The sequence below is a fragment of the Toxorhynchites rutilus genome, chromosome 3 (assembly GCF_029784135.1).
Source record: "Toxorhynchites rutilus septentrionalis strain SRP chromosome 3, ASM2978413v1, whole genome shotgun sequence".
Taxonomy (NCBI): Eukaryota; Metazoa; Arthropoda; class Insecta; order Diptera; family Culicidae; genus Toxorhynchites; species Toxorhynchites rutilus.
In genome coordinates, this window is record NC_073746.1 from 191,220,736 (window position 1) to 191,247,420 (window position 26,685).

General features: G+C 37.1%; 1 protein-coding gene across 5 annotated transcripts in view; it reads right to left on the reverse strand.

Annotated features, from left to right (window-relative positions):
• The window catches only part of LOC129776957 (sodium/hydrogen exchanger 9B2), a 74,484-nt gene that overhangs the window by 34,297 nt on the left and 13,502 nt on the right, over positions 1-26,685 (reverse strand). For 3 of the 5 annotated variants that reach the window (XM_055782935.1, XM_055782931.1, XM_055782934.1), the window contains exon 1: positions 3,763-3,991. The exons of the other annotated variants lie outside the window; for them this stretch is intronic. In XM_055782935.1, the coding sequence (XP_055638910.1) occupies positions 3,763-3,776 (14 nt within the window). In that variant the 5' untranslated portion in view covers positions 3,777-3,991. Of the gene's footprint in view, positions 1-3,762; positions 3,992-26,685 lie in introns of those variants that run through there. 5 annotated transcript variants of the gene reach the window in all.

The following is a 26,685-nucleotide window of genomic DNA, read 5'->3' on the forward strand; positions in this document are numbered from 1 at the left end:
TGTGGAAATATCTAATCGTTACTGAAAATAATCTGCCAGTTCCTTTGGGAATTTTCAAAATATATTCATGTGAAAGAGTTTAATTGAATGTTTTCTATCCATGTAACACTGTGACCAAATACATTAGGTTTAATACATTAGGAAGAAGATTATTCTTCCCCATCAGTAGGATATTTCCGTATCCAATATTGGATGCATAAAACCTTGTGCCTCCAACGTAACGCTCTCGTTTTCGAAGTTCTCCAAATATTCATTCATTCAGAATGAATTCATATTCAACTTCATACAAATGATCTCTAAATCAACGATAGTCCTACGTCACCCTTGCGGTTATACCATAGATATAACCCACTTCCTGTTTTTTCAACTTGTCTGGTACTACCAGACAGACACAAAATATAATTAGTAAGCTTCACGAATTTCTTACAATCTAGAAATTTCTTTTCCATTTCTGAGAATATTTGCACCCAACGATTTGCAACTAGCACAGATTTTTTGTTCCTACTTTTTATAGCAATTATTCTAATTTCTCTGATCATTGTCCACTAATCATACAATATGTATTATCTATTTCAAATGAAAGTGATTTTTATGAATGCTACTTTCAATCGCTGTTCATTCAGGAATGTGCTATAATACAACCCATTTATACTGTAGTGTCTCTTATGCTAGCCTTCCTTTTTTTAATGTAGTCCGACAGAGTATCGTAAAAAAATTTCAATTGCTTTAAGAAATTTAGCCTCCTGTATTTAGTTTGAATCAACTAGACTATTCATAACACAAACAAAATCATCAGAAATAACAGAAGATTCAATGGCAAATGCATCGTTTTTTTCTACAAGGCAATTAATGTTTAAAAGGCCTTCAACTGATCTCTGATAGATTAGGTAGTTGTTTAACGCATGTGGTTTCAAATTAATCGCGCAGGATATTTCTCCTTTGGAAGAAAATAGGAACGCAATCCGTCAAAAATACTTCTCACGATAGAAGATTAAAGATTTCATGACATCTTTTATCATGTGTTACTCAACCTCAAACAATTTAGCATACTGTTTACTGTTCAACTCTTCAATTGTGTTTGAAAATGTTTGTAAACTTTCACAGCGAAGCTTTCAATATCAAATGCCAAACATTCGATTTTATGTCGATGACAGCTGTGTAAATTTTTTGCGAATACAATGAGCAAAGTTTAAATCCAAATTCAAATTCGAAAAAAAATACACGGTGCCACAATTTTCTCCGCTGGCTTCTTTTAATGATTTTTTATTTGTGTTTCGATTCTTTATTCTTTTCGAGTTGAAATAGTAATCAGATAGTTACCATTACTATTAAAACAAGTTTGAAGAATCAATTTTACAAAAAAACGCCATGAAAATGAACTTTTTTGTTTGACTAGACAACCAATGTTGCGGCTCAGTTTTCTTGGAAACGGCTGACCTGAATTGAATACAAGTTTTATTTGGTGGGAATATGATTAGGGACCATAGATTCCGGAGCCTAAAACAACACAAAATCCGACATTGGAGTACCAAGCTTCAAAATTTTTCAAAAATAGCTCATTTGTGATTAGTTCAAACCTATATGACAAACTCAAAGACAAAGACAATAATGAGAAGCAAATAAATATTTTTTCTTTATACTCAAAATACGGTACAATTTGATAAAAAGACAGGACAGGATCGAAAAGGGTCGAAAAAAACGGTAATGTCCCGTTAAAAACGGTACGTTTGGTCAGCCTAATCATAGTACACATTGGTTGTCGAGATAGGTTCGTTTGTTTACATCAAGACTCACCGGAGTAAGCGCGTCATGATTCGATCCTGCACACTAGAAAAGTAAATTCCGGTCTATTCCCTCGAGAGTTAGCGAACCTCGAAATTTCCGAATTCCACGCTAAACTGAAAGGGCTTGGGGAAAGTCTGACCACTGTCCGCAAACCGCAGTCCTGCAAAGCCAGAGGATCCAAAAACATATGCGAAAGTAGTGAGTTTTTTTCAAGCGGAATCCGAAGCTGTAATCGAAGAAGGCAGAGAAAAAGGCAAATGTTTCGCAAGATGGAGATAACATTAAGAAGTTTTACGATTTAAATTGTCCCGGGCCGAATAAAGCAGAATTTAATGGCGAAGAAGCGCTCGAAAAAACTGTATAAAAATTTGGACACTTAGGCAGTTTTAGATCAAATTCCTGAGCAGGAACTTCATGCCTCGGTTGACCGGAAGAGCGACCCGAGAGAATGTGAAATCAAGAAATAGTCAAAAGTCCCCGAAAAGTTCCTTGTCTATCTATCTGCAGCTGAGAACTGAAAAGTGAATATTGCGTCATTTCTGGGATCATGCTTCTTCTCTGGAGAAGTATGAGCTGGATTGCCTATTCTGGTTGGACTTGGCAAGATGATACTACTCGTATTTCATGAATCCGACCAATGCTTCGCAACTAAGGCCAATTGACGAATTTTGATCAATTGCGAAGCAAATGCTGAAGAAAAAGGATGGAACCGCAATTGAACTGGAAGATTTAGCGCGGAAATTGATCAGGGAGAAACAAGATGTATGCAAAAGATGATGGACTGCGTACGAAAAAAAAAATTGAGCAATGAGCATTAATGATAATACCTGCTAATATATACTTGTTACGTTGAACTATGGAAACTAAAACCAATTTGACTCCAGCAAGATTTTCGTGTCCGTATTCTTACGTGTTCAATCGTTACTTGACGTAGGGTTGGATTGAAATAGATTACTCATTGAATCGATATTGTCATCTGTGCTGAACGTGAGAGGGTGATCCGAAGATGAATAATCTTCAACGTTTTCTCGATTACTCAAAAACTCGTGCGCACAATAATATGCACTAATTACCGTACACTTTTCTCAACTAATTACAAGTTTCTGTAACAATTTTTCCAAGTTAGATGTGAAACTTCAAATCAATGGCTTATTATTACACTTAACATTTTCCGGTGTAAAACATATTTTTAACACGAATATAATTGATACTGCTACACGGATTTTTTAAGAAACGAGAGGTACTGTATTTAGGAGAGGAAACTTCATGCTAAACGGTTGTCGGCCATTGTCGGCTATGGTACATGCGTATTTTTGTAGCAGCATCAGTTTCGGTATTTTTTAGATATATCTCGTATATGAAAATTAATTATTTAATTTCACAAAATTAAAAAAAAAAACTCCAGAAAACTCTGCACGGCAATAAACAAATTTGATGGAAGGGATGAACAAGAGAATATAAGTGTATGATAAATAAGAGAAAAAATCCAGTGGTCGTGAATCGTGACTCAAATAATTCAAAATAATAATAACGTAAGTTATTATTAAAAAAAAGTTTCGGGAAGATGACGGCCCTTCGAAGAATATCATATCATTGAAGAACAAAAATGTTCTCATTAATTTCGTGGATGATTCGCAAAATGTGATTTATTTGTTTTTCAAATGTGATCAATTGTCCATTCCTTCATGCATATAGTTATGTACCAAAAATAATATTAGAGTTAGAAACAGAAACAAATGGTCGATTACGATTTTGTATGTTTGGTTCTTATACAACGATTTGTGGAAACACTAAAAGTACACATGAAGACGCGTTGTCTGCTTAATTTTTTTCAAATATATTCATAAAATGCACTTCAACACAACGAAAAGATTGCGAGGGCTTTTTCATTTTTCTCATTTGATTTAGTTCATCATCTCGTTTCATTGTTCCGGTTAAAAACAATCGAACCGTTTAATTAAAAAGGTGTATAATTACTTTTTTTTCAACATGGCTCAGCTGGATGATCGGTACACTCGTAGAACTAAACAATATTATCATAAATCTATTCGCAGCACCAAATCATTACACACTAACACGTGACCATTAAGCACGGAGATGAGACTTGGGTCGCACGAATTCGCTCAATGAACAGATATTCTATGGCTCATTTATTATGTAGTCTAACACGCGTTCCCGATGCTTACTTCTAGGCGGACCGAATCAGACTCAGCAGGGCGGTTGAAATTGACCCATTATTTATAAACTTATTCCTCTTAATTGAGTATTTTATTGTTTACATATCTAATAAAGAGTTGCGTGTGTTGCACACTTCGAGAAAATGAATCAGAGTCAGCATTGTTCTTGACGCTTTCAGTTCGCTGATACTAGCTTGGATGCGCTAACAAATGCTTCAAATTCATGATTTTCGCGCGTATCAATGAGAGAAAATAAATTCATTAGAAATAGATTCATCAATTGCTAGGAGATCCATTTATTTATCCACAATATTTATATATTTGAACGAGGACTAATGAAGTCAGCTTCTCGTGTTAACAAAATATTTGTTAAATCTCAAACGGAATGGTTAATCTTACAGAGACTGTCATAACTGAAGTTACTTCATACAACATGAGTATGGATATCAATAAAATATCAGTGCGTGCAGCTGAGCTTGTATTCACAGTAATCAAGTATGAATTGTATGAATAGCTTGGTTCAATTGGTTCAATATTCTAAAAGCACCCATAGACAAGATAACGAAATGGAGAAGCGCGATCGACGAAAAACAATGTTGATGCCAACACACCATATATAGATCATTTAATCACTTTGACGTCTTTGATTATCATGATTGCGGTTATCCTAAGCTGTTGTAGCCGAAGAAGCACGCAGAACAAACCCCACATGTTCTAATTTCTGAAGGATGATGTCTGTATTTGCGTAGTAACGAAAGCAATTGATATGATGATTCTGTTAAATTAAGTGTAACATAATATTTTATGAATATCATAAGTATGACAGTGTGTAACTAGTAACTTCTTATTAACAAAAGATAATGACGTCAATGATGCAAAATTGTGCTGTTTTACATTTATTAATTTGACGAAATAAGGATGCGTTATAAATTCAATCAGTATGACGACATCGATCGTGCCAATCCGTGTCTCAGAAAGACATCCACGGAAAGTTCTGTGCTCAACATAAACAAATTAATACGAGGGTTGTCATTGGAGGGAATATTAGCGTCTGCCATCAGTTCTATGATAACAAGAGAGATGATTGAAATGATTGCCTCTAAAGAATTTGGCGAATGAAAACATAATATATGGCCTCGTGTGTGGTCACATATTATGTTTTTTTTTTTGATTGATGGTCACTCAAAACAAATCAATTATATTCTATACAGTCTAAGGAATTCCTCAGTCATAGTTTTACTCAGTTTCTGTAGCGCATATTACATATATCGATCTTCTGATCATGGGAACAGTAGAGATCCTAACCGCGTCATGAACATTCTGCTATTTCGTTGAAATACGATTTTGGGCGTTTTGGGTTGTCGCCATGAATATATTTTCTTAATGAAATAACGCTACTTGAGCACCAAAACGTAAACAGACATCGAGATGTCTTTTGTATAACGGGTCTTTTTTTTCATCCAAAATATATATTTTTATTAAAGCTCATATGGCGTCAGCCTGACGGGGCCGGGAGTTCTTTGATTGACTTAAATTATTTGAAGTGCTCGGAAAAAGCTCACCGTGTTATGTTCAATAGTTTTGCATGCTTTGCACTCAAAGTCTTTCTTCCTCTTTAATTGAATTAATGTTCCTAGAGAAATTTCACCGTTTCAAACTAGTATTTCATTTGCTCCATTTTTTAAATTAGCACTAAGAATTGTTGAGTTGAGATTTCAACCACAAACCGAGTAGAAAGATATTTTTTAAAAGAGTGTTTTCAGACAATACTTAGGGGAGGTGGGATTAAAACAGTTATGTTAAGGAACTTCAATTATAGCTTTGGAAAATCTTGTTTCACAAAACTTTGATGCAGTTTATTGCAATTCATTGTACTGTTTTTCTACCTTATTGACCATATATTTTACAAAAAAAATGTTTTTCAATGTTTTGTTTACTGAAATCAAAACAGACCGAAAAGTACAACATTTTTTTCGATGCGGGTAATATGGACATATAGTGGGGGTAATATGGACACGTTTGTAATATATGAACCGTAGAGGTTTATCGATCGCGAGAGGAATAATTTTATTCAACCAAGGTCTCAACTCATCACGAATATCCATTAAATGATGAAAAACTCGAATTAATCCAGCTAGAAGTGATATCGTGCATTTCGGCAGTATAAACGGACAGACCTTCAACTAATATGAGTACCGGTAAGTTTCTTGGGTTTTTTTAAAATGAATGCTTTATTCTGTAAAATTGGTTACAAATTTAATAATCAAAGTATTTCCCATTGCTAGTCACAACTTTATCCCATCTTTCTGGCAATTTACGGATCCCTTTGCGGAAAAAATCGGCCGGTTTGTCAGTTAATCACGAATCGATCCAATTTTTGACTTCATCAAAATTGGAGAAGTGCTGGTCAATGTTGTCAGCCCCTGTTGCATTGATCGAAAAAGGTAGTAATCGGACGGAGCAATCTCTAAAGAAGCGGGTGGGATAGGACCTCCCATTTAAGCGTTTCCAAGTATGTTTTGAGCAGGCTCGCGACATGCGACCGAGCATTATTGTGCTGCAAAAACTCCATCGTGTCTTTGCTCGTATTGTGGTCGTTTTTCCTTAAGTGCACGGCTCAAACGCATCAATTGTCGTCGGTAGAGTTTCCCTGTAATGGTTTCATTCTGTTTTAGCAGCTCATAGTACACATAGTAGTTCTAAGTCAAAATTACCACTTCTAAACCGTGCAAACCACGTCTGATACTTTCGCTAAGTTGGAGCATGGTCACCAAAAACTTCCACCAAAATGCGATGATTTTCGCAGATTTTTTCTTCATATTGAAGTAATGAAGTAACACTGCCCGCAAAACACTCTCGACTCTCGAAAGCCTCCACTTTTTGATATGTACTGAAAAGGACGCGCAATGACAGTAGTTTTCCAACGAATGTCTGAAAACTTGATTCACTGGAATAATAATCAAGTTACGCCATCTGTTGTAAAACAGAAGAAACTTACCGGTACACCTAATATTTTGCTTTTGATTCCAGTCAGCTTCTAAACAGTCCACATTTGGCGATTTAATATCAATTTATAGACGCAGGGCATTTTTTAGGAACAGATTAAATAGACTTTTCACAGTCCACCTCACTCCTACTGTTCGTTTTACCCCACCAGTACAATTATTTCAATAATTTAAATTTTCCACTCAAAAATCAATTTACTTCACCTTACATACCTAATATCGCTTCTCTGTTTACTCACAAACCGAAATATAGGGTTGGGGAAAACAGAAATGTCGTATTTCTGATCGAAATTTGACGCTTTATTTAACATACTTAAAATTATCCAATTTAAGTCAAATATGCGCCGTTTTGTTCGCATTGTTGCCATTTAGAAGGCAACTTCATTAAACCCCCCCCCCCCCCCCTTATTTGCAAAAAACTCAGACAGCCAGTTTTCGCAAGCCTCTTTTGAGGCCTACTTAGTATCACCGAGAGCGTTTTGCATGGACCGGAAGAGATGATAATCACTTGTGGAGCTAGGTCCGGACTATACGGTGGGTGCAATAGGACATCCCATCCGAGCTCCCGTAGCTTCTGGCGGGTCATCAAAGATGTGTGAGGCCGAGCGTTGTCCTGGTGGAAAACAACACCATTCCTATTGATCATTTCTGGCCGCCTCTGGTCAATCGCCTGCTTCAAACGGTCAAGCTGCTCACAATAGAGAACCGAGTTGATGGTCTGGCCATAGTTGAGCAGCTCATAGTGGATGATTCCCTCCCAATTCCACCAAACACACAGCATAACCTTCCTGGCCGTCAATCCGGGCTTGGTGATGGTTTGGGCTGGCTCAACGCGCTTCGACCACGAGTTTTTTCGCTTTAGGTTGTCGTACGTGATCCACTTTTCATCACCAGTCACCATCTTCTTCAAAAATGGGTCGAGTTCGTTCTTTTCAGCAGTGCATCGCAGGCGTTGATTCGGTCAAAAAAACTTTTTGCGTCAATTCGTGTGGCACCCATACATTCAGCTTTTTTTTTGAATCCAATCTTCTGCATTGTCGTCTTTAAATGGCCGTATAGTATGACCCGATGCGATAAGTACAACACAAGATATGTTTAAGTGTTGCCATATATTGACAATATACGACATTTCTTTTTCCCCAACCCAATAGAACCATCGGCGAAATGAATTTTGATATTAAACCACTCAAAATGCTTAAATTACATCCAGTCGCGAAATCTCGATTTTTGTTTCCCTTTTTCCACTTCTGATCAGTATTCATTGCCATACGGTGGCTGAAATTGCTAAAGTTTTTGAAGAACTCGTCCACCGGAGTCTCTTTAATGCGGTTCGTTCGTTCATAACTGATGCTCAACATGGTTTTGTGAAGAAAAGTTCAACCGTTTCAAATCTGATGAGTTACATGAGCGTTCTGTCGGAAACTGTAGAAAGTCGCAGTCAGATAGATGCTATCTATTGTGATTTCTCGAAAGCTTTTGATAAAGTCCCTCACGAACTGGCTATCGCGAAACTCAAACATATTGGACTTCCTGAATGGATAACTGAGTGGCTCAGATCGTATCTAACCGATAGAAAAGCTTTCGTGAGAGTTGGAAGTGCTCGTTCCCGTACATATCATATTTCATCCGGCGTCCCTCAAGGGAGCGTTCTTGGGCCCTTGATTTTCATTCTCTACGTCAATGATCTCGCCAGCCGGCTGAGGTCTGGTAAACTTTTCTACGCTGATGACCTAAAAATATTTAGGAAAATCTCTTCCATATTGAACTGCTGTGCTCTACAAGCTGACGTGAATGAATTGGTTGCATGGTGTGCTGATAATGGCATGGAGTTGAACATCAGCAAGTACAAGACAATCACATTTACAAGGCGCAAATCCTTTCTGTCCCATGACTACATCATCGGTTCTGCTGTTATCGATCGCGTTAACTCCATTCGAGATCTCGGGGTAATTCTCGACATCAAACTAAAGTTTACCGAACACATCAACAACGTCATCGTAAAAGGATACGCTGTTCTAGGGTTTATCCGGCGGAACACGCAGTCGTTCCGTGACCCGTACACGCTGAAGGCTCTGTACAGCTCAATGGTTCGAAGTGTCCTTGAATACGCAGCATGCGTGTGGGCTCCTTACCATACAACGCATATCATCTGGATCGAAAAAGTGCAACGCTGTTTTATTCGCTACGCCTTAAGACAACTGCCATGGAATGATCCCGCTCATCTTCCTGATTACGAGAGTCGCTGCAGGCTTATTGATATAGAAACGCTTTCGGCGAGGCGGAAGGAAATTCAACGTCTGTTGTCTTTGATTTACTGTCCGGAAACATCGACTGTGCGGAGTTAATCAGCGAGATACGGTTTTACGCTCCCACCAGACAGCTCCGCGAAAGACAGCTATTAGCGATACGGCCGCATACAACGTCGTACGGGCAAAACTGTCCTTTGTCCAGCTGCTTCCGCGCGTTTAATAAAGTTCAATGTCACTTCGATTTTAATGTATCTAAATGTGTTTTTAAACGTAGAATTAGGAATATTAGGTAGTATTTAAGATTTGTCAGTCTGTGAGATGTTTTTTTTTAAATCTAAGACGAAGTGAAAGTAAATAAACTACTAAATAAATTACTAGAAATATTATAAAATAACATGTAGAAGGGGTTCTCATCAACATGAATCTGAAATTCAACATGTAACTATACAAATCAACCACCTGTCCATATTACCCCCACTATCCATATTAACCGCGGTTCCCTTATATCTAAAAGCGTCGTGCACAAATTACGTTACGCGAGAAGGGGGGAGGGGGGTCGAGGCACGTAAGGCACGAGGCACTTAAGGCATTTTGATTGAATGTAATACTTTTCCGTTTACTGTTTTTGAAAGCATAGGCAAACGAACGAAAACGATCATTTTCTTCACACTGTTTCCCAAAATTATTGATTTTCGGGCGGTGGTGAGGGAGGGAGATGAAAGAAATGAGCGCCATTGTGGCTAGCTTCCACCTTCACCTTAAGTTTCCGTTTTCATTTTTTCTTTCAGTTTGTTAGTTCTTTTATATGAACACATGCAGTTGTTCGACCATAACAAAAAAGTTGTCACTAGGAACAATTTCAACAATGACCAATTGACCAATTGAAAATGCTGGAAACATCCGGGTTTTAAAATCAATGAAAACTGATTTTTGGAGAAAACTTTGCCTTTGAAGACTGCGAATGCGAGTTTTAATGAAATATTAATATTTTCTATTTTAGAACTATGATAAGTAATGTGAATTAATCGTGCAGATTCAATTCAAAAATTATGGTGATGAATAGAACAATAGTGATGAATGAGTAGTTAGAAATTTCTGAAAATAAATATTGGGCCCCCTTATGTAATTCAAGTTGAATTGAATTTTGCTCGTTAGCTCTAGTTTGCTGTTTTATTGTAGATAAAATCGGGTGAAACTGTCGGCATAATTTTTCGATCTGTTTGTTTTGCTTGTTGCATTCCAGATGTTTTGCTTTGGGAAATATTTCGGTAATGTTTCAAAACATGCAATTCGCAACACATGACGTTCGATTATATACAATTTTGGACTCGATTATTTACAGTTTGGATTTTTTTTTTTATATTTCAAATATCACTCATTTCAAAAAGAAATGTAAGGTGTAATTTAAGTGGCTATTACATGTACATGGGGTAAACATCGTGATTTTTGAAGATTTAGCTTGAATTTTCACCAGAAATTGTTTATATCGATATAACAGCCGAATTAAGAAAGAGAGAAGTTGGGTGTCAAAGAAAAAATTGTTCTATAAATCGCTATTCTGGCCTGATTTGGCATCCTGTAACTACACCAAGTATGTTTTGGAATGGTATAATGCTAATAGAATCCATATTATACCGAAGTGGGCAAATCTATTTAACTGTCCAGAGTTACGTTCCTTCAAGCGGTATTGGGCACTAATGAACAGAGAGCTGTCCCAGTACAAACAACAAGCAACTATAGAAATATTTCGAAAATCTTGGACAAACACAGCTAAATTGGTTGCCAACATATCGGCACTGGCCCTCATGACAGGGTAAACTCCAAAGTTCGCCAACTTTTTATGCAAACCAAATGAGTAATGGTAATTTATAATAATTAATGATACACACTCAAATGAAATAAATTATTTCCTGAATTAAACTTCTAGTAAATTTGTTTTCTTCCAAGATTGAAATGTCCAGATTTTGTTGCGAACAAGCCTTGTATTCATTTTCTAATGACTTTTTTATACAGTCAACGTTGGTAGACCGCAGCCTAACATTTGAGCAATTAGTCGCCCGTAATGCCCAAAAGTTTAACCACCCATAGCCTGTTCAGAATGTTTAAGTGTGCCATTAAAAGTTATGAACCGCGGTTTGCTATTACTAGTATTTAATGAAGATTCCAAAATTTCCCATAACTCCTTGCTGTTGCTTTGATGCAGATCAATCTTCTTCTGAATGTATTCACAACGAGTTTTCTTAATCGATTGTGTATATCTATTGCGCGCGATCGAGTACATATTCCAATTATTTCCATAATTTGTTCTACAAAACTTGTTGTACCATCTGTCCCTCTCACGTTTAAGGTGTAAAAGATACAAATTGTACCAGCTGTTCGAGTTTTTCAGAGATACAAACTTTTGCGTAACTTGCCGTTTTATACACTTTTTCAATGTATTAGTTAGTGTTATGTTCAGCCCTACATAAATTGTTATACACACCTTATTGTATAAAGCTTTATAAGAATAGTAACGCAGGTAACGCCTACGTAAGAGACCTGTCAAACTGAAAATAATAAAACGTGCTTTTTTATATCCACCTCTCAACGAGACCAGACGTGTTTTGAACACCCTCCCGTATCCGAAGATCCAATAGTGGCGACGAGGAAAATCGACAAAAGTTTTTTTTAAAGACAGTAAAGTGGAAGCAAATGTGCTTCACAAAATTTTCAGAGTGCTAATTTTAACAAAAAGCAGTGCATATAGTGTGCAAGCGCCAATAGTGTCCATTGCAGGACTCGTTTTTTTTTCCTGCACGTGAGGTGTGCTTGGCGCAGCAGCCATTTTGCTCGTAGCAAATACACCTGAAGTGCCTTTGGACAGTTTTCCGGCTCAAATCAGAATCTGGATTGATTTCCGGATTGGAGCAGCATCTGGAGTACTTTTCCGGCTTGGAGCAGCAGACGGGACGAGTAACCCCGGAGTCGGAAGCGGACAAAAATCCAGGAGTCGGAAACGAAGGAAATTTCGGGAAGCATCTCGAAAAAGGAAGTTCCGGGAGGATTCAGCGGTAATATTTTTGCAAGCGTCGGCAAAGGTCGAAAAGCTGTTTCGGTGAGTCGTTTGAACAATTTTTTTTATGGTGAGTGAGGCTAAATAGTCTGCATTTTTTTTCTCTCCTTTTGTGTTTTTTTTTTCTAAAAAAAAAAAAAATTTAAATTTCTTTGTGTATCCGAAGACTGAAAGAATTTTATTTAATATGAACAACGGTATAGCTTCTTCGATCGAACCGTATCGTAAAGGTACTTTGTTAGGGGACTGGGCGGATCGTTTAGCTTACACCTTTGATGCGAAAGACGTGTCGGTGGCTAAACGAAAATCACATTTTATGAATTTATGCGGTCCTTTTGTGTACTCGCAATTAAAATTGTTTTATAACAAAGAAGCTCTAGACGCAGCGAGCTACGAAGAAATTGTAGTTAAACTTAAACAAAAACTGGACAAAACAGAACCAGATTTGGTTCAGTCACCGTGTTCAACAGGCTGATGAGTCTGCGGAAGATTTTGTTCAGGCAGTTAAACTGCAAGCGGAATTCTGTGGTTTTGGTGATTTCAAAAATGTGGCTATACAAGACAGAGTACTGGCGGGACTTAACGATGAAAATTTGAAACAATTATTGCTTAAAGAGGAAAATTTGTCAGTGGAGAAGATGGACAAATTAATTACTACTTGGAATATAGCTAGAAATAATGCACGTACATTAAATAATGACACAAATACACAGTTTTCGTCGGGGTCACGATGGAACCAGTATGATCGACAAAATTATTACCCTTCACATGAAACAATACAATTCGTGAAGAGACCAATTCATCAGAGGTTAGGTTTTCAACCAAACAATGGATACAATAATAATTCTTATGTTCAAAGGAAGAACTTTGGACACAATGCGAACAGTTTTCAACAACACAATGGTTATTCACAGAGAACAAAGGGATACATTGACAATAAAAACTTTTATGGTACTACGAATGGAAATACTTTTAACAGGTTTAAGCGTAATAATACTGAGATTGTATGCGATCATTGTGGGGTCAAAGGACACATAAAGAAGAAATGCTTTAAATTAAAAAACTTGAAGAGAGATGCAGTGAAATTTATTGAAACGACCAAAGCTGGGACTAGCGCGGAGAAGCAGTTAACATCATTATTAGGGAGGATGACAACAACCGACAGTGAAGACGAAATGGAGGAGTGGAATCCAGGTGAATTAAAATGCATGTCTGTGGAGTCCGCTAATAAAATAAGTGACCCTTGTTTAATACATGTAATTATTGATAAATATGGAGATTGATTGTGGGTCGACGGTAACTGTGATGGGTAAAAACCAATATAATGATATTTTTAATAAACCCTTAAGTAAATGTAACAAACAGCTTCAAGTGGTAAACGGTTATAAATTGAGGATTGAGGGAGAAACAAATGTTTTGGTCCAGCTAAATGACATTGAACAAATGTTGAAAATTATTATCATCGATTGCGATTTCAAATTTATGCCTTTATTCGGACGGAACTGGTTGGATTTTTTCTTTCCACGATGGAGAAAATTCTTTACTAATAATACAATGGTGAACGAACGAGTTAACAGTATATATACGCCAAATGGTGATAATTTTATTGACCAAATCAAAAATGATTTTGCGGAAGTGTTTGTGAAAGATTTTTCGACACCCATCAAAGGTTTTATGGCGGAATTAGTGCTAAAGAGCGAGGCTCCTATTTTCAAAAGAGCTTATGACGTACCTTTTAGATTGAGGAATAAAGTTTTATTGTATTTAGACAAATTAGAAAAAGAAAAAGTTATAACTCCGATAAAGACTAGTGAGTGGGCATCACCTGTGATAGTAGTTATGAAGAAAGATGAACAAATAAGACTGGTAATTGATTGCAAGGTGTCAATAAACAAGGTGTTAATACCGAATACTTACCCTTTACCTTTAGCTAGTGATTTGTTTGCTAAATTGGCGAACTGCAAGGTTTTTTGTTCCTTGGACCTTGAGGGTGCTTACACTCAGCTTGCGTTAACTGAACGCTCCAAGAAATTTATGGTCATAAATACAATCAAAGATCTGTTCACGTACAATCGGTTACCACAGGGCGCATCTTCTAGTGCTTCAATATTTCAACAAGTTATGGATCAGGTGTTGGGTGGAATTGATCATGTTTATTGTTATCTTGATGATGTTTTAATAGCAGGTAATGACCTGAAGGGTTGTCATAGTAAATTGTTGTTGGTATTGAAAAGACTTGCTAATGCAAAAATCAAAATAAATTTTGAAAAATGCAAATTTTTTGTTTCGGAATTGAAATATTTGGGACATATTATTGGAGAAAAAGGAATATTACCTAGTCCAGATAAAATTTTGACAATACAAAAAGCTAAAGTGCCGACAAATGCTAATGAGTTAAAGTCGTACTTGGGTTTAATCAATTATTATAACAGATTTGTTTCTCATATGTCTTCCAAAATGTACTATTTATATAATTTGTTGAGAAAGAACATAAAATTTGTTTGGGACGGTAATTGTGAAAAAGCGTTCCAAGACAGTAAGCAATCTTTGATTTCAGCCAACATTTTGGAATTTTATGATCCCATGAAGGAGATTGTGGTTGTAACGGATGCTTCAGGCTATGGTCTGGGTGGTGTGATTGCACATGTGATTGATGGCGTAGAAAAGCCAATTAGCTTTACATCTTTTACGTTAAATGACGCGCAAAAAAGATATCCAATTCTACACTTAGAAGCTTTAGCTTTAGTTTGCACAATTAAAAAGTTTCATAAATATTTATATGGACAAAGGTTTATCGCTTATACTGATCACAAGTCATTGATAGGAATTTTTGGTAAAGAAGGCAAGAATTCAATATTTGTAACTAGACTTCAAAGATATATACTTGAACTTTCTATTTATGATTTTGATATCCAGTACAGGCCTTCTGCTAAAATGGGAAATGCGGATTTCTGTTCGCGGTTTCCTTTACAGCAGTCGGTTCCTAATGAACTTGACCAGGAGTTGGTAAAAAGCATAAATTTTAGTAATGATATCCCAATGGATAGTGTATTGATAGCCAAATGGACTAATGAAGATGAATATTTACAACAAATTATGGCATACTTGCGTTATGGTTGGCCGAAAAAGTTGGACAGACGTTTTATGAACGTTTTTGCCAATCATAATGATTTGGAAATTATAGAAGGATGCATATTGTATCAAAACAGAGTGGTGATTCCACAACGAATGCAAAGCGGTATGCTTAAACTATTGCACGTCAATCATGCGGGAATAGTGAAAATGAAACAATTGGCTAGAAAACAAGTGTACTGGTTCGGAATGAATAAAGATATTGAGAATTATGTTACAGCGTGCGAAGTGTGCGGTAGTATGGCAGTATTGCCAAAAGTAAAAGCTATGTCTAACTGGACGCCTACTACAAAGCCTTTCAGCCGAATTCATATTGATTTCTTTCATTTTTCACACCATACTTTTCTATTAATTGTTGATTCTTACTCAAAATGGCTTGAGATAGAATGGATGAAAAAGGGCACGGATAGTGCAAAGGTGTTAAAGAAATTGGTTGCCTTTTTTGCTAGATATGGTTTACCAGATGTTCTGGTATCAGACGGTGGTCCTCCATTCAGTGCTAATGCATTCATTTTATTTCTTGAGAGGCAAGGAATAAAGGTGTTGAAAAGTCCACCTTATAATCCTTCAAGTAATGGACAAGCGGAAAGGCTAGTGAGAACGACAAAAGAAGTTTTGAAAAAGTTTCTATTGGAACCCGAAATGGATGATTTGAATTTGGAAGACCAGATTAATTTATTTTTAATAAACTATAGACATAATATTGTGACAAGTGATGGGCAATTTCCCTCAGAGAAAGTTTTTATTCATAAACCTAAAACAATTATTGACCTGATAAATCCAAATTATAATTATAAATATAATTTATATGTACCACAAACCCAAAATGGAAATGTTCCAAAATTAATTGATAAAAAGTTGAATGATAACTTGATTGGTTTGATGGAGGGTGATACGGTGTGGTACAAAAATCACAACAATAATGTATCAAACAGATGGTTAAAAGCTATTTTCTTAAAACTTTATTCTAAAAATACATTTCAGGTGTTGCTTGGAAACGTGACAATAATGGCCCATCGCAATCAAATTAGGCTTTTCCATGAGCAGCACCCGATGACTAGACCGAACATTATTATGCAGTCGAACAGGCAGGAGAGGATCGTGGAAGTTCTGGAACCAATTCAGTTGGAACACGAAGCTGGAAGCGGCTTGAAAGATAACATCCTAGGGCAAATTCCCGAAGATGCTCTGGCTATGGTCAGATATTCGAGAAAAAGAAAAGTTTCTACGGCTGAATTGCCGGGAATCTGTTTGCGGCGCTCGAAACGTACGCGACGTCCCATTGAACATCAATATTTCGAATATGAAGATTCATCACGGAGAAAGTGCCGAGGAAAAACCAACGGCGTTCGAAATCAGCAAAACGTATCGAAAATGACAATTCCATGAAAGTGTTAATTAGTTTCCAATAATTAATCTTGAATTGTATGAATTTTTTAGTTATATTTCACATGAATTATTGTAAACTTTCAAAAGGGGAACGGTTGTTATGTTCAGCCCTACATAAATTGTTATACACACCTTATTGTATAAAGCTTGATAAGAATAGTAACGCAGGTAACGCCTACGTAAGAGACCTGTCAAACTGAAAATAATAAAACGTGCTTTTTTATATCCACCTCTCAACGAGACCAGACGTGTTTTGAACACCCTTAGAACAGCCGCTGATTCATCTAAATTACCGACCTCGAATGGAAAATCCAGGCTTCTCACTACGAGATTCGAAACAGCTTGTTTCAAATATTTCCTCTTTAATTGCTGTAACAGAGCCGAATTTTAATCGTGTACAATCGTGGACATGTGTCATCGTATCTATAAATTGTACATTACACAGAAGCCATTTTTAGGCGTAACAGTATTCCTTCTGTACCATTGCAAATGATACATTACACGGCAGCCATTTAGACGTAAAAGTATTCCTTATGTTCTTTCATTGTTTAGTTATTATATCATTGTTGTGTTGTTAACAGCACAACATCCCGATGTTTCTTGCAGAGCAGAGCAGTTGTGTGGATGAATCGATCTTCATTCGACCGTGGATCGATCTCCATCGCCGATGATTGTTGCGTGGACGTAGTTATTCAATAACAACACAAAGATGGTCAATTGAAGGCCCTGAGTTTTGAAATCACGTTCTAATGATATTTTTAAAGGGCAAACCACAACCTTTACAATAGTGGCCGTCTTTACCCCGGTATGAGTCGAGTAATGTGCCTCAATAATTCAATGAAATGCTTAAAAAACATTCCGTTTTCTATATAAGCACACTTAACAGACCTGCTTGCTTACTATTCAGCAATTCCAAATGAAATCGTCCTAAAAATTCAGATTTTTAAAACTCGTATTTTTGATTCCAATGAAAGTGTGTATTCCGTTTGAGCTGGAGGAAATATGAGTTTTTGACAGCAATTGGGAATTTTTTGACTCAAGCGTAACTTTTGAAGAGGGCGTATCGATTTTAGTAAGAGAAATCTTTGATAATTTATATCTCAAAAACTATGAATCGTACCGAAATAATGGCTTAGAAAGAGTTATAGAGTATTGATGGTTGAATATGAAAAAAATGTACACTGAGAAAAAAAATTAGTACCCTTTTTTTATTTACAAAATAAAAATTCAATTTGCAATATCCAAATACACATTTTTTGTTTTTTTTAAATTTTTCATACAAAATTTAAAAAATGGGCCCAAGATGGTAAAACTATTTTTGACGAACTTTGTGGAACATCGAAATTTTAGGAATTTTCGAAACTTCGAGTTTTTGTATATTAGCAGTCATTTTTAATCACAAATTATGAATCCTGATGTTATTTAAAACAAAAAAGGTTATTATCAATCTCCTTCTAAATGTAGCCATTCTTGAGATGTTTAAAAAAAATATTTGTTATTTATTGTCTTTTTAATAGTAAATAGGCCCTTTAAATATGTTTGTCGTGTTATACCATCATGTTCATGAGATTTTATGAATTCGCTTATAATTTCCAACAACATATGTTTTGGAGTTACGTTACGAAACATTCAAAGACATGTGGGTTAATACAAAACGTAGCGAAACTAAAAAATCTTTTTTATCCTCATACAAACTTCAATCAATCAAAAAAAAATTGGAAATTATAAGAAAATTCATAAAATTTCATGAACATGACGGAATAACACGACAAACATATTAAAAGAGATTATTTACTATAAAAAAGATTATAAATCAGAAATATTTTTTTAAATATCTCGAGAATGGTTGCATTTAGAAGGAGATTGATAATAACCTTTTTTGTTTTAAATCACATCAGAATTCATAATTTGTGGCTAAAAATTATTGTTAACATACAAAAATTCGAAGTTTCGAAAATTCCTAAAAATTCGATGTTCCACAAATTTCGTCAAAAATAGTTTTACCATCTTGGGCTCATTTTTTAAATTTTCTACATGACTTCTGTTTTATATGAAAAAAATGAAAAAAACTTAAAAAAATACATATTTTTTGATATCGCAAATTAAAATTTTATTTTGTAAATAAAAAAAAGAGTACTAATTTTTCTTTAATTTTTTTTTTATCTTCGTTTATTTTTCGTCGGCCTATTTCCGCCACTTCAGTGCCTATCACCGACATCAGAGAGGCGACTCTACCTGTTCCTACCTATCAGACTCAACAACTCATGAGCCGGGCCAACTTCTTTTACTTCCCCTCCGAAGGAAGACGTAACCAGAGATTTTTCGCCTCAGAAAATCCCAACGACGCCAGCTGGGATTGAACCCAGGCCGATAAATGTATATATTTTTTTTCAAATTAAGCCAACAATACTCTATAACTCTTTCTAACACACTATTTCAGTACGACTCATATTTTTTGAGATATAAATTATCAAAGATTTCTCTTACTCAAATCGATACGCCCTTTTCAAAAGTTACGCTTGAGTCAAAAAATGAACCATGATGATGTATTTGGAGAAGTTATTGGAAATTATAAGCAAATTCATGAAATTTCATGAACATGACGGTATAACACGACAAACATATTAAAAGGGATTATTTACTATAAATAAAATAAGTAAAAAGACGAGTGGGTAATGTCGAGGACATAACCGGAGTGACGTAGGACTATACAAAGGGGACAGCTTTTGCTAAATATATATTTTAAATATATTGTTTTATTTTCTTCTCCTACGTGACTAACTGATAAATGGATTAGTTTACTGTTTACTCTTTATGAACATGTTGAAGGTTCTGAAAAGAACCTTTGATGTTGTGTTTATGCGTTTTTTTTTACAAACATTCTCAATTTTTTCTCACTATCTTATAATTGCTTCTTGATATTTTTCTGAAGGCTTTGTACTTATTAAATGTTCAACGCCGGGCATCTTTTGGCGTATGTACATATCGTACAATCAAAATGATGGCTATGATAGGGAATGCATAGTGGTCCTCAGCTTATTCACTATCATATATTTCACTATTGAGCACATTACCGTACCTTAAACTTTTCGTTTCGGAAACGAATGAATTGTAAGATTTGTAGTCTCCGCAAACAAAGTAAATAAAAATGAAAAAGAACTGAGGTTTTGGAGACGAACTCTACGATCTGTCGAGAAATAGATGAGCTATAAGCGTTCTGAAAAACCAACAGTGAATACAGGGACGGATGACCTTCGGATTGAAGTTCTTTAAAATAAGAACAGAGCAGCAGGAAATACATAGCTCATCATGTTGCTCCTTAGTTATGTTTCTATACAATGCAGATGTAACCTCAGTCAATTTTCAACATCAGTTATCAACCAAAGAAAGCAGTTCTTGCTACCGAGAAAATTCGTTGATGCCATCCTGCATCCAATGTGTTGTAATTTGAAGCCACTTTCAATTCGGGAACAATGCATGGGTTTGTGAAAACTTAATGATCTACTTAAAAGACCCCAACCACCAATAAGTACAAAAACAAGCATAAACAAAATAAATCAGATCATATTATATATCATATTATGTCACTTTAGAATGCATTGGTATTGTAAATAACTTTTAATAACTCTTCTTTGAAAGGTTTAATGGCCCTGAAAAGCGCCGTGCTTTACGGTGGCTGGTTTTTCCACCAAAGCAGTCTGTATAAACAAACTTTTTCCTTTTTTTAGCTGCTGCCGTTTTGCGATTGCGTTTGCCACTCGCTGAAACTAGTTGTTGCCACCGAATCAAATGTGCTCTGTTCTGTAGGCGGGTTTTCTTATTGTCGTGAGCAGCTTTGCAAGCCAACTCGAGCACTCCGGCGGCCGAAATTTTATAACCACTATTAGGTTTACTGGTGCTCCGGCACCAATCCATTGTTGCGATGTGATGTGAAACGATGCCATACAACCACACTGATTTATGGTTTGAAGGAAGGAAGGTCTTGTATAATAGAGACTTTAAACTTTTGCCGTTCATTCGTCTCTAGCCTTGAGAAAGGCCCTTTGAAAACTCTACTCTACTCTATTACTCTACTCCAGCGCTACCACCTCCGCCCTCTTGCCTTGAGAAAGGCACTCGATCCCTCGCCGTCCAGCAACGATGTTGTCCAGTCGGTGAGTAGAGTTTTCAAAGGGCCTTTCTCAAGGCTAGAGACGAATGAACTGCAAAAGTTTAAAGTCTCTATAATACAAGACCTTCCTTCCTTCCTTGTACTTTAGCGGTACACGCTCACAGGATAGAGACAAATCGGCAGACTCAGCCAAAGGGCCGAGCCCAACGAGACGAACGAATGAGCGTTAAAAGGCAGCGATGACAAAAAAAAATACATTCATTACGATTTGTTCGCTCGTTGGATTCACATGCCGGCTAAAAGGGGTCCTTTTCAGGATCACAAAATTATCTTTAATCTAAAGAGTTTATTGTTTTGTTATAACTCGATATCCCCATCTTGTTCGGCTAAACCTTCCTGTTTAGCGATTGCCACTCGCCACAGCCTTCACAGTTGGAAAATTTCTCCCATCCTGCTTGTGACATGTTGTACAGTAAATGATGAGTATGAGAATTTGGCAGTTGTGCTGAGCTTATTGATGGTTGGGGACTTTCCTGATTATTCAATTTTCATCAATTCTTAAATTGCTTCTAGATTGAAAGTACAGTAATTTACATTTAGCTCGACATTTAGCTAATTTGACGGACCAGTAATGCGACATATTTAGTTGGACATTTTTGTAAACATAGAGTTCGGGGTACAAATTATGACCCCACATTGAAAGTCGACACTGTACCACTGTCATCGCAAATGTTCAATTACAGGTTAAAATAGCCTCCAATGCGACACTGAGCGGAACTTCGGCACGTCGCGTTAAATGTACGAACTTCTCTGAACTGATGTGGTGTACGGTTTGAATGAGAATGATCGTTACGGCAGCGAAGCGGGGATTTTTAAGCTGACTGGCTGGCTCGAGAATTACACATGTGTGAGACTGCGACCAATGTTTCGTTCATATTTTTTCTTTTTCCTTTCCAATCGTGCTTCATTGTATTTCGCTGCTGCTGTGGTTGCCCGTTTTGGTCGGTACGATTTGAGGAGCACAAAATGGACCAATCAAAAATGGGCACATAGTGCATTTGGACAATGCTTGATATTTCACAATTAATCAATTATTTATCTCAAGAAAAATGAAATGTTATTCGTTATGATAGATGCGTAGTTATATTTCCTATCAATTGATGCAAAAACCTTTGCGATCTATTGAGAAATGCTCGAGTTATAAGCGTTCCAAATCTTGCATTTTTTCCTACTTGTTCAGTGCCTAGATTTTCATTTCACCCCCTATATCTTCCGGTTAGACGTAGTCCTACGTCAAAAAAACTTTTTTAGTTAAACGGTTTAATTTTAATTGTGATGAAACATAATAATGTACCAAAAGCTAGAAAATAATTAGGCAAGTAGCAGTTAGCAGTTATCACATCTCTCCTTCATTAGTCTAAGGCATTGATAAGACTAAAATAAAATCGTGGGACAGATGATGAAGTCGCTAATTGTGGATAATGGAAATCCAACGTGCCCCACGATTTTATTTTAGTCTTATCAATGCCCTAGACTAATGAAGGAGAGGTGTGATAACTGCTAACTATTATTTGCCTAATTATTTTCTAGCTTTTAGTACATTATTATGTTTAATCACAATTAAACCATTTAACTTAAAAAGTTTTTTTTACTTATTTTATTTTCTAGTGTTTTGTACATTATTTGTTTCATTAGAATATTTCTCTACAACAAAACCATTGTACTGTATTCTATCAGTCAAATAATTTCATTTGATACCGATGTTGAGTGGATTGCAGAAAATACATAGTGTGTTCTCCAAGTCAAATTCGTTCGTTTGATACACCTATCTCAATCATCCTTTTTTTTTGAGATGATATGAAATCAGCTATTTTGTAGCGGCGGCCAAATTGGAATTTTCAAGATAAGCAGTTTCAAAATGACAGTAGAGATAAAGGTGTTTTATAAATTCGGTCAGTTCCTATTGGTCAAATTTCTATTAATTTGAGACAACCCTACAGACATACAAACATACATACAAACAGTTCAAGCTAAATAAAACCGTTTAATATAGAAATTTGCTATCTACATTTGGTAGTGGCAGCCATCTTGGATTTGCATTTTCATAAATAACTGTGTTCTACTAGTCAAGCCCTTTCATTTGATACCCATATTAATGGGATTTTTCACAAATAACCGTATTCTACTAGTCAAGCCCTTTCATTTGATACCCATAATAATAGGGTTTTGAGAGAATATGCAGTTCGCCATTTTGTAGTTGAAGCCATCTTGGATTTGCATTTTTCGTAAATAACTGTGTTCTACTAGTCAAGCCCTCTCATTTGATACCCATAATAATAGAGTTTTGAGAAAATATGTGGTCCGCCGTTTTGTAGTGGCATCCATCTTGGATTTGCATTTTTCATGAATAACTGTGTTCTACTAGTCAAGCCCTTTCATTTGATACCCATATTAACGGGGTTTCGACATAATATGTAGTCCACCATTTTGTAGTGGCAGCCATCTTGGATTTGAATGTTTCATAAATAATCGTGTTCTACTAGTCAAGCCCTTTCATTTGATACCCATATTAATGAGGTTTTGAGAAAATATGTAGCCCGCCATTTTGTAGTGACAGCCATCTTGGATTTGCATTTTTCATAAATATCCGTGTTCTACTAGTCAAGCCCTTTCATTTGATACCCATATTAATGAGGTTTTGAGAAAATATGTAGCCCGCCATTTTGTAGTAACAGCCATCATGGATTTGTATTTTTCATAAATAACAGCCATCTTGGATTTGCATTTTCCATAAATAACTGTGTTCTACTAGTCAAGCACTTTTGCATAGCATATTAATGGGGTTTTGGAAAACCCATATCGATGAGGTTTTGAGAAAATATGTGATCCGTCATTTTGTAGCGGCCGCCATCTTCAAGATCATAAAATACGCAGTTTTGGAATGTGTTCCGGTAAAAATAAAAAATGCCCGGTTTTGACAGCGGATAGCTTCAAGCTAAAAAATACATTTATTTTTATTTATATCCATTTACTTTTATATGAAATCCTTACAATTCGGTGCACTTCTAGGCAAATAAATCAAATTCAATAGTCTTCACAAATTTTAGATTTTAGTTGTTAACGCTTCTCTGTCACTATACAAAATGGTTTTATAAAGTGATTCTCTATAGACTCTTGTGCTATAAACCATAATCTAATTAATTTCAGGCAAAGCTGCCAGAGTTTCAGTTCGTGTGGCGACATTCTCCCCCCCGTGGAACCCTCCTCGGGTCGGGGTTTCCCAGTTCGTGTTACTTCAATTACAGCCGATTTCGAAACGGGACGTCGGAAAACTCCTCCTGCTGTCTGTACAACAGCCTGCCGTACTATGCCATCCTTACCAGGAATCACTTCAAGAATGCGACCTCTTACCCATCCATTTCGTTTCGTGTCGTCAATGATAAGAACGAGATCGCCGTCCTCAAAATTTTTAATCAGCTCGAACCACTTAGTGCGCTTTGTGAGAGTTGGTAAATATGCCCTTACCCAACGCTTCCAAAAATGGTCCAACTGTTTCTGTATATCTATCCATGAATTCTTAAGGATTTTGCTACAGTTTCCATCGGTAGTTCGCATTGGTTGACGTACACCCGATGAACAACATCAAAAAATGATTTGGTGTGAGTGACTCTTGCTCATCTGAATCCAGTGGCAGATAGGTGAGCGGTCTGCTATTGACGATTGCCTCCGCTTCAATCAATAGAGTCAGAAGATTTTCGTCATTTAGTCTGCCATTATCGTATCCATCCGGTAGGGCCACCTTGATTGACCTCACAAGACGTTCCCAGGAGCCACCCATGTGAGGTGCTCCTGGGGGAATGAACCGCCATGTTGTCATTGAATTAGTATATGTTTCCGCTAATTCTTCATTGATCTGTTCCCGTAAAAGTCGTTCGGCTCCCTGGAAATTGGTCCCATTGTCGCTAAATATTTCAATTGGGGAACCACGACGATCAATGAACCGTCTAACACATTTGACAGACGAGGCAGTACTTAAACTAAATGCCACCTCCACATGCACCGCTCTGACGGTCAGACATGTGAAAAGGGCAACCCAGCGCTTAGCTTGGCTACGACCAACTTTCACTAGAAGTGGCCCACAATAGTCCAGGCCGACGTAGCTAAACGGGCGCACATAGGAGGAAAGTCTGGCCTGGGGAAGTGGTGCCATTCTAGGAACTTTCGGAGATGTTCTTCGTATTTTACAGATCTGCAATCCCGCGAAACTTTCTTGACCAACGAACGAAGTTGAGGCCGCGCCTCATTGACCGCCATTTCATTATTTCCATGGTGGTTTTGCCGGTGGAGATGATCGATGAATAAAAATGTTAAACGATGTTTTTTGGGCAGGATTACAGGGTATTTTACGTCAAGCGCAGCATATCGTGCTGCTGCTATCCTACCGTCGACGCGCAGAATTTCATGTTCATCCAGCATCGGAGAATATTTGTATAAAGGACTACTCTTTTCCAGAGGAGTACATTTTTCTGCAGGCAGATGTTGATTTGCTCGAAGCGTAGCAACTTCGTTCGTTCGTTCGGCCAGCAGGAACTCTTCTCGTGTTAGTGGACCTGACACGCGATTTTCTTGTGAGATGATTTTTACGAAATTGCTGCACGGTGAACGTAGGCCATAGAACGCAGGACACGACTCCACCGAGAAAAGCGATTTATATCGATAACAGGTACAGCGAAGTTTACTTCCCTATGAATGTGACACGCACGCAGCTCTTCGCGGTTTTCTTGTGGCGTTTTCCACTCTGGCCACTTATCTGAATCGGACCAGAAATAACCTTGTACACACCCTTGAAGCACCGTGTTTGTGAATTGCTCGAACCTCCTTTGCAATCCGCAACGCCTCACATTCCTTCTGGAAGCTATCGAGGTAGTCGTCCACATAGTGGTTGAAAACGATTCCCTCTACCGCTCTTGGAAATTGATCTGCAAACTGCTGCGCGTTCCAATTTTTTACATATTGCGCGGTGGCCGGGGAGCTAGATGATCCAAATGTTGCCACATCCATTATATAGATGTCTGGAGGCTGCGATGGATCGGTTCGAAATATGAATCGTTGGGCGTGTCTATCTTCTGATCTGATTCCAATTTGATAAAACATCTCTCTTATGTCAGCGCTCACCGCCACCCGGAACTGGCGGAATCGGAAGAGCACTGATGGTAACGAAGCCAGTTGATCGGGCCCTTTTAGGAGGAACGTATTAAGGGAGAGACCATCCACTTTTGCTGAGGCGTCCCAAATCAGATGGATTTTATCCGGCTTTTTCGGGTTCACCACCACACCCAAAGGCAAGTACCACGTGCGACGGGGGTTTGCAGCCATCAACTCATCTTTTGTAGCGCGATGAGCGTATCCCTTGATCAAATACTCGTCGATCTTTTTCATTAGCTTTTTTTTCATATCATATCAAAATCATCGCATTTGAAAATGAGTCCCGACTCGATGCGATCATCTACTCGCACGGGTGTCTTTTGGAGAATATCCATCGCTCACTTCACATCTTTTGACACATTAGTTGTCTTTGGTTGAACACCCACGACTTCAGTAGTGAAAAAGGCCTTCAGAGATTCGTCCATCGAGCGATCATCGTTGATAGATGAAAATGACATAGAGCGTCTGGCGAACGTTTGCCACCATACACGCACCACCCAAGCCTTGTCTTCACTGCGGTTGGTTCATCATATTCCCCCTCATGCGACTTCAATGGAACGGCAAGCCTGACGTTGTCCAA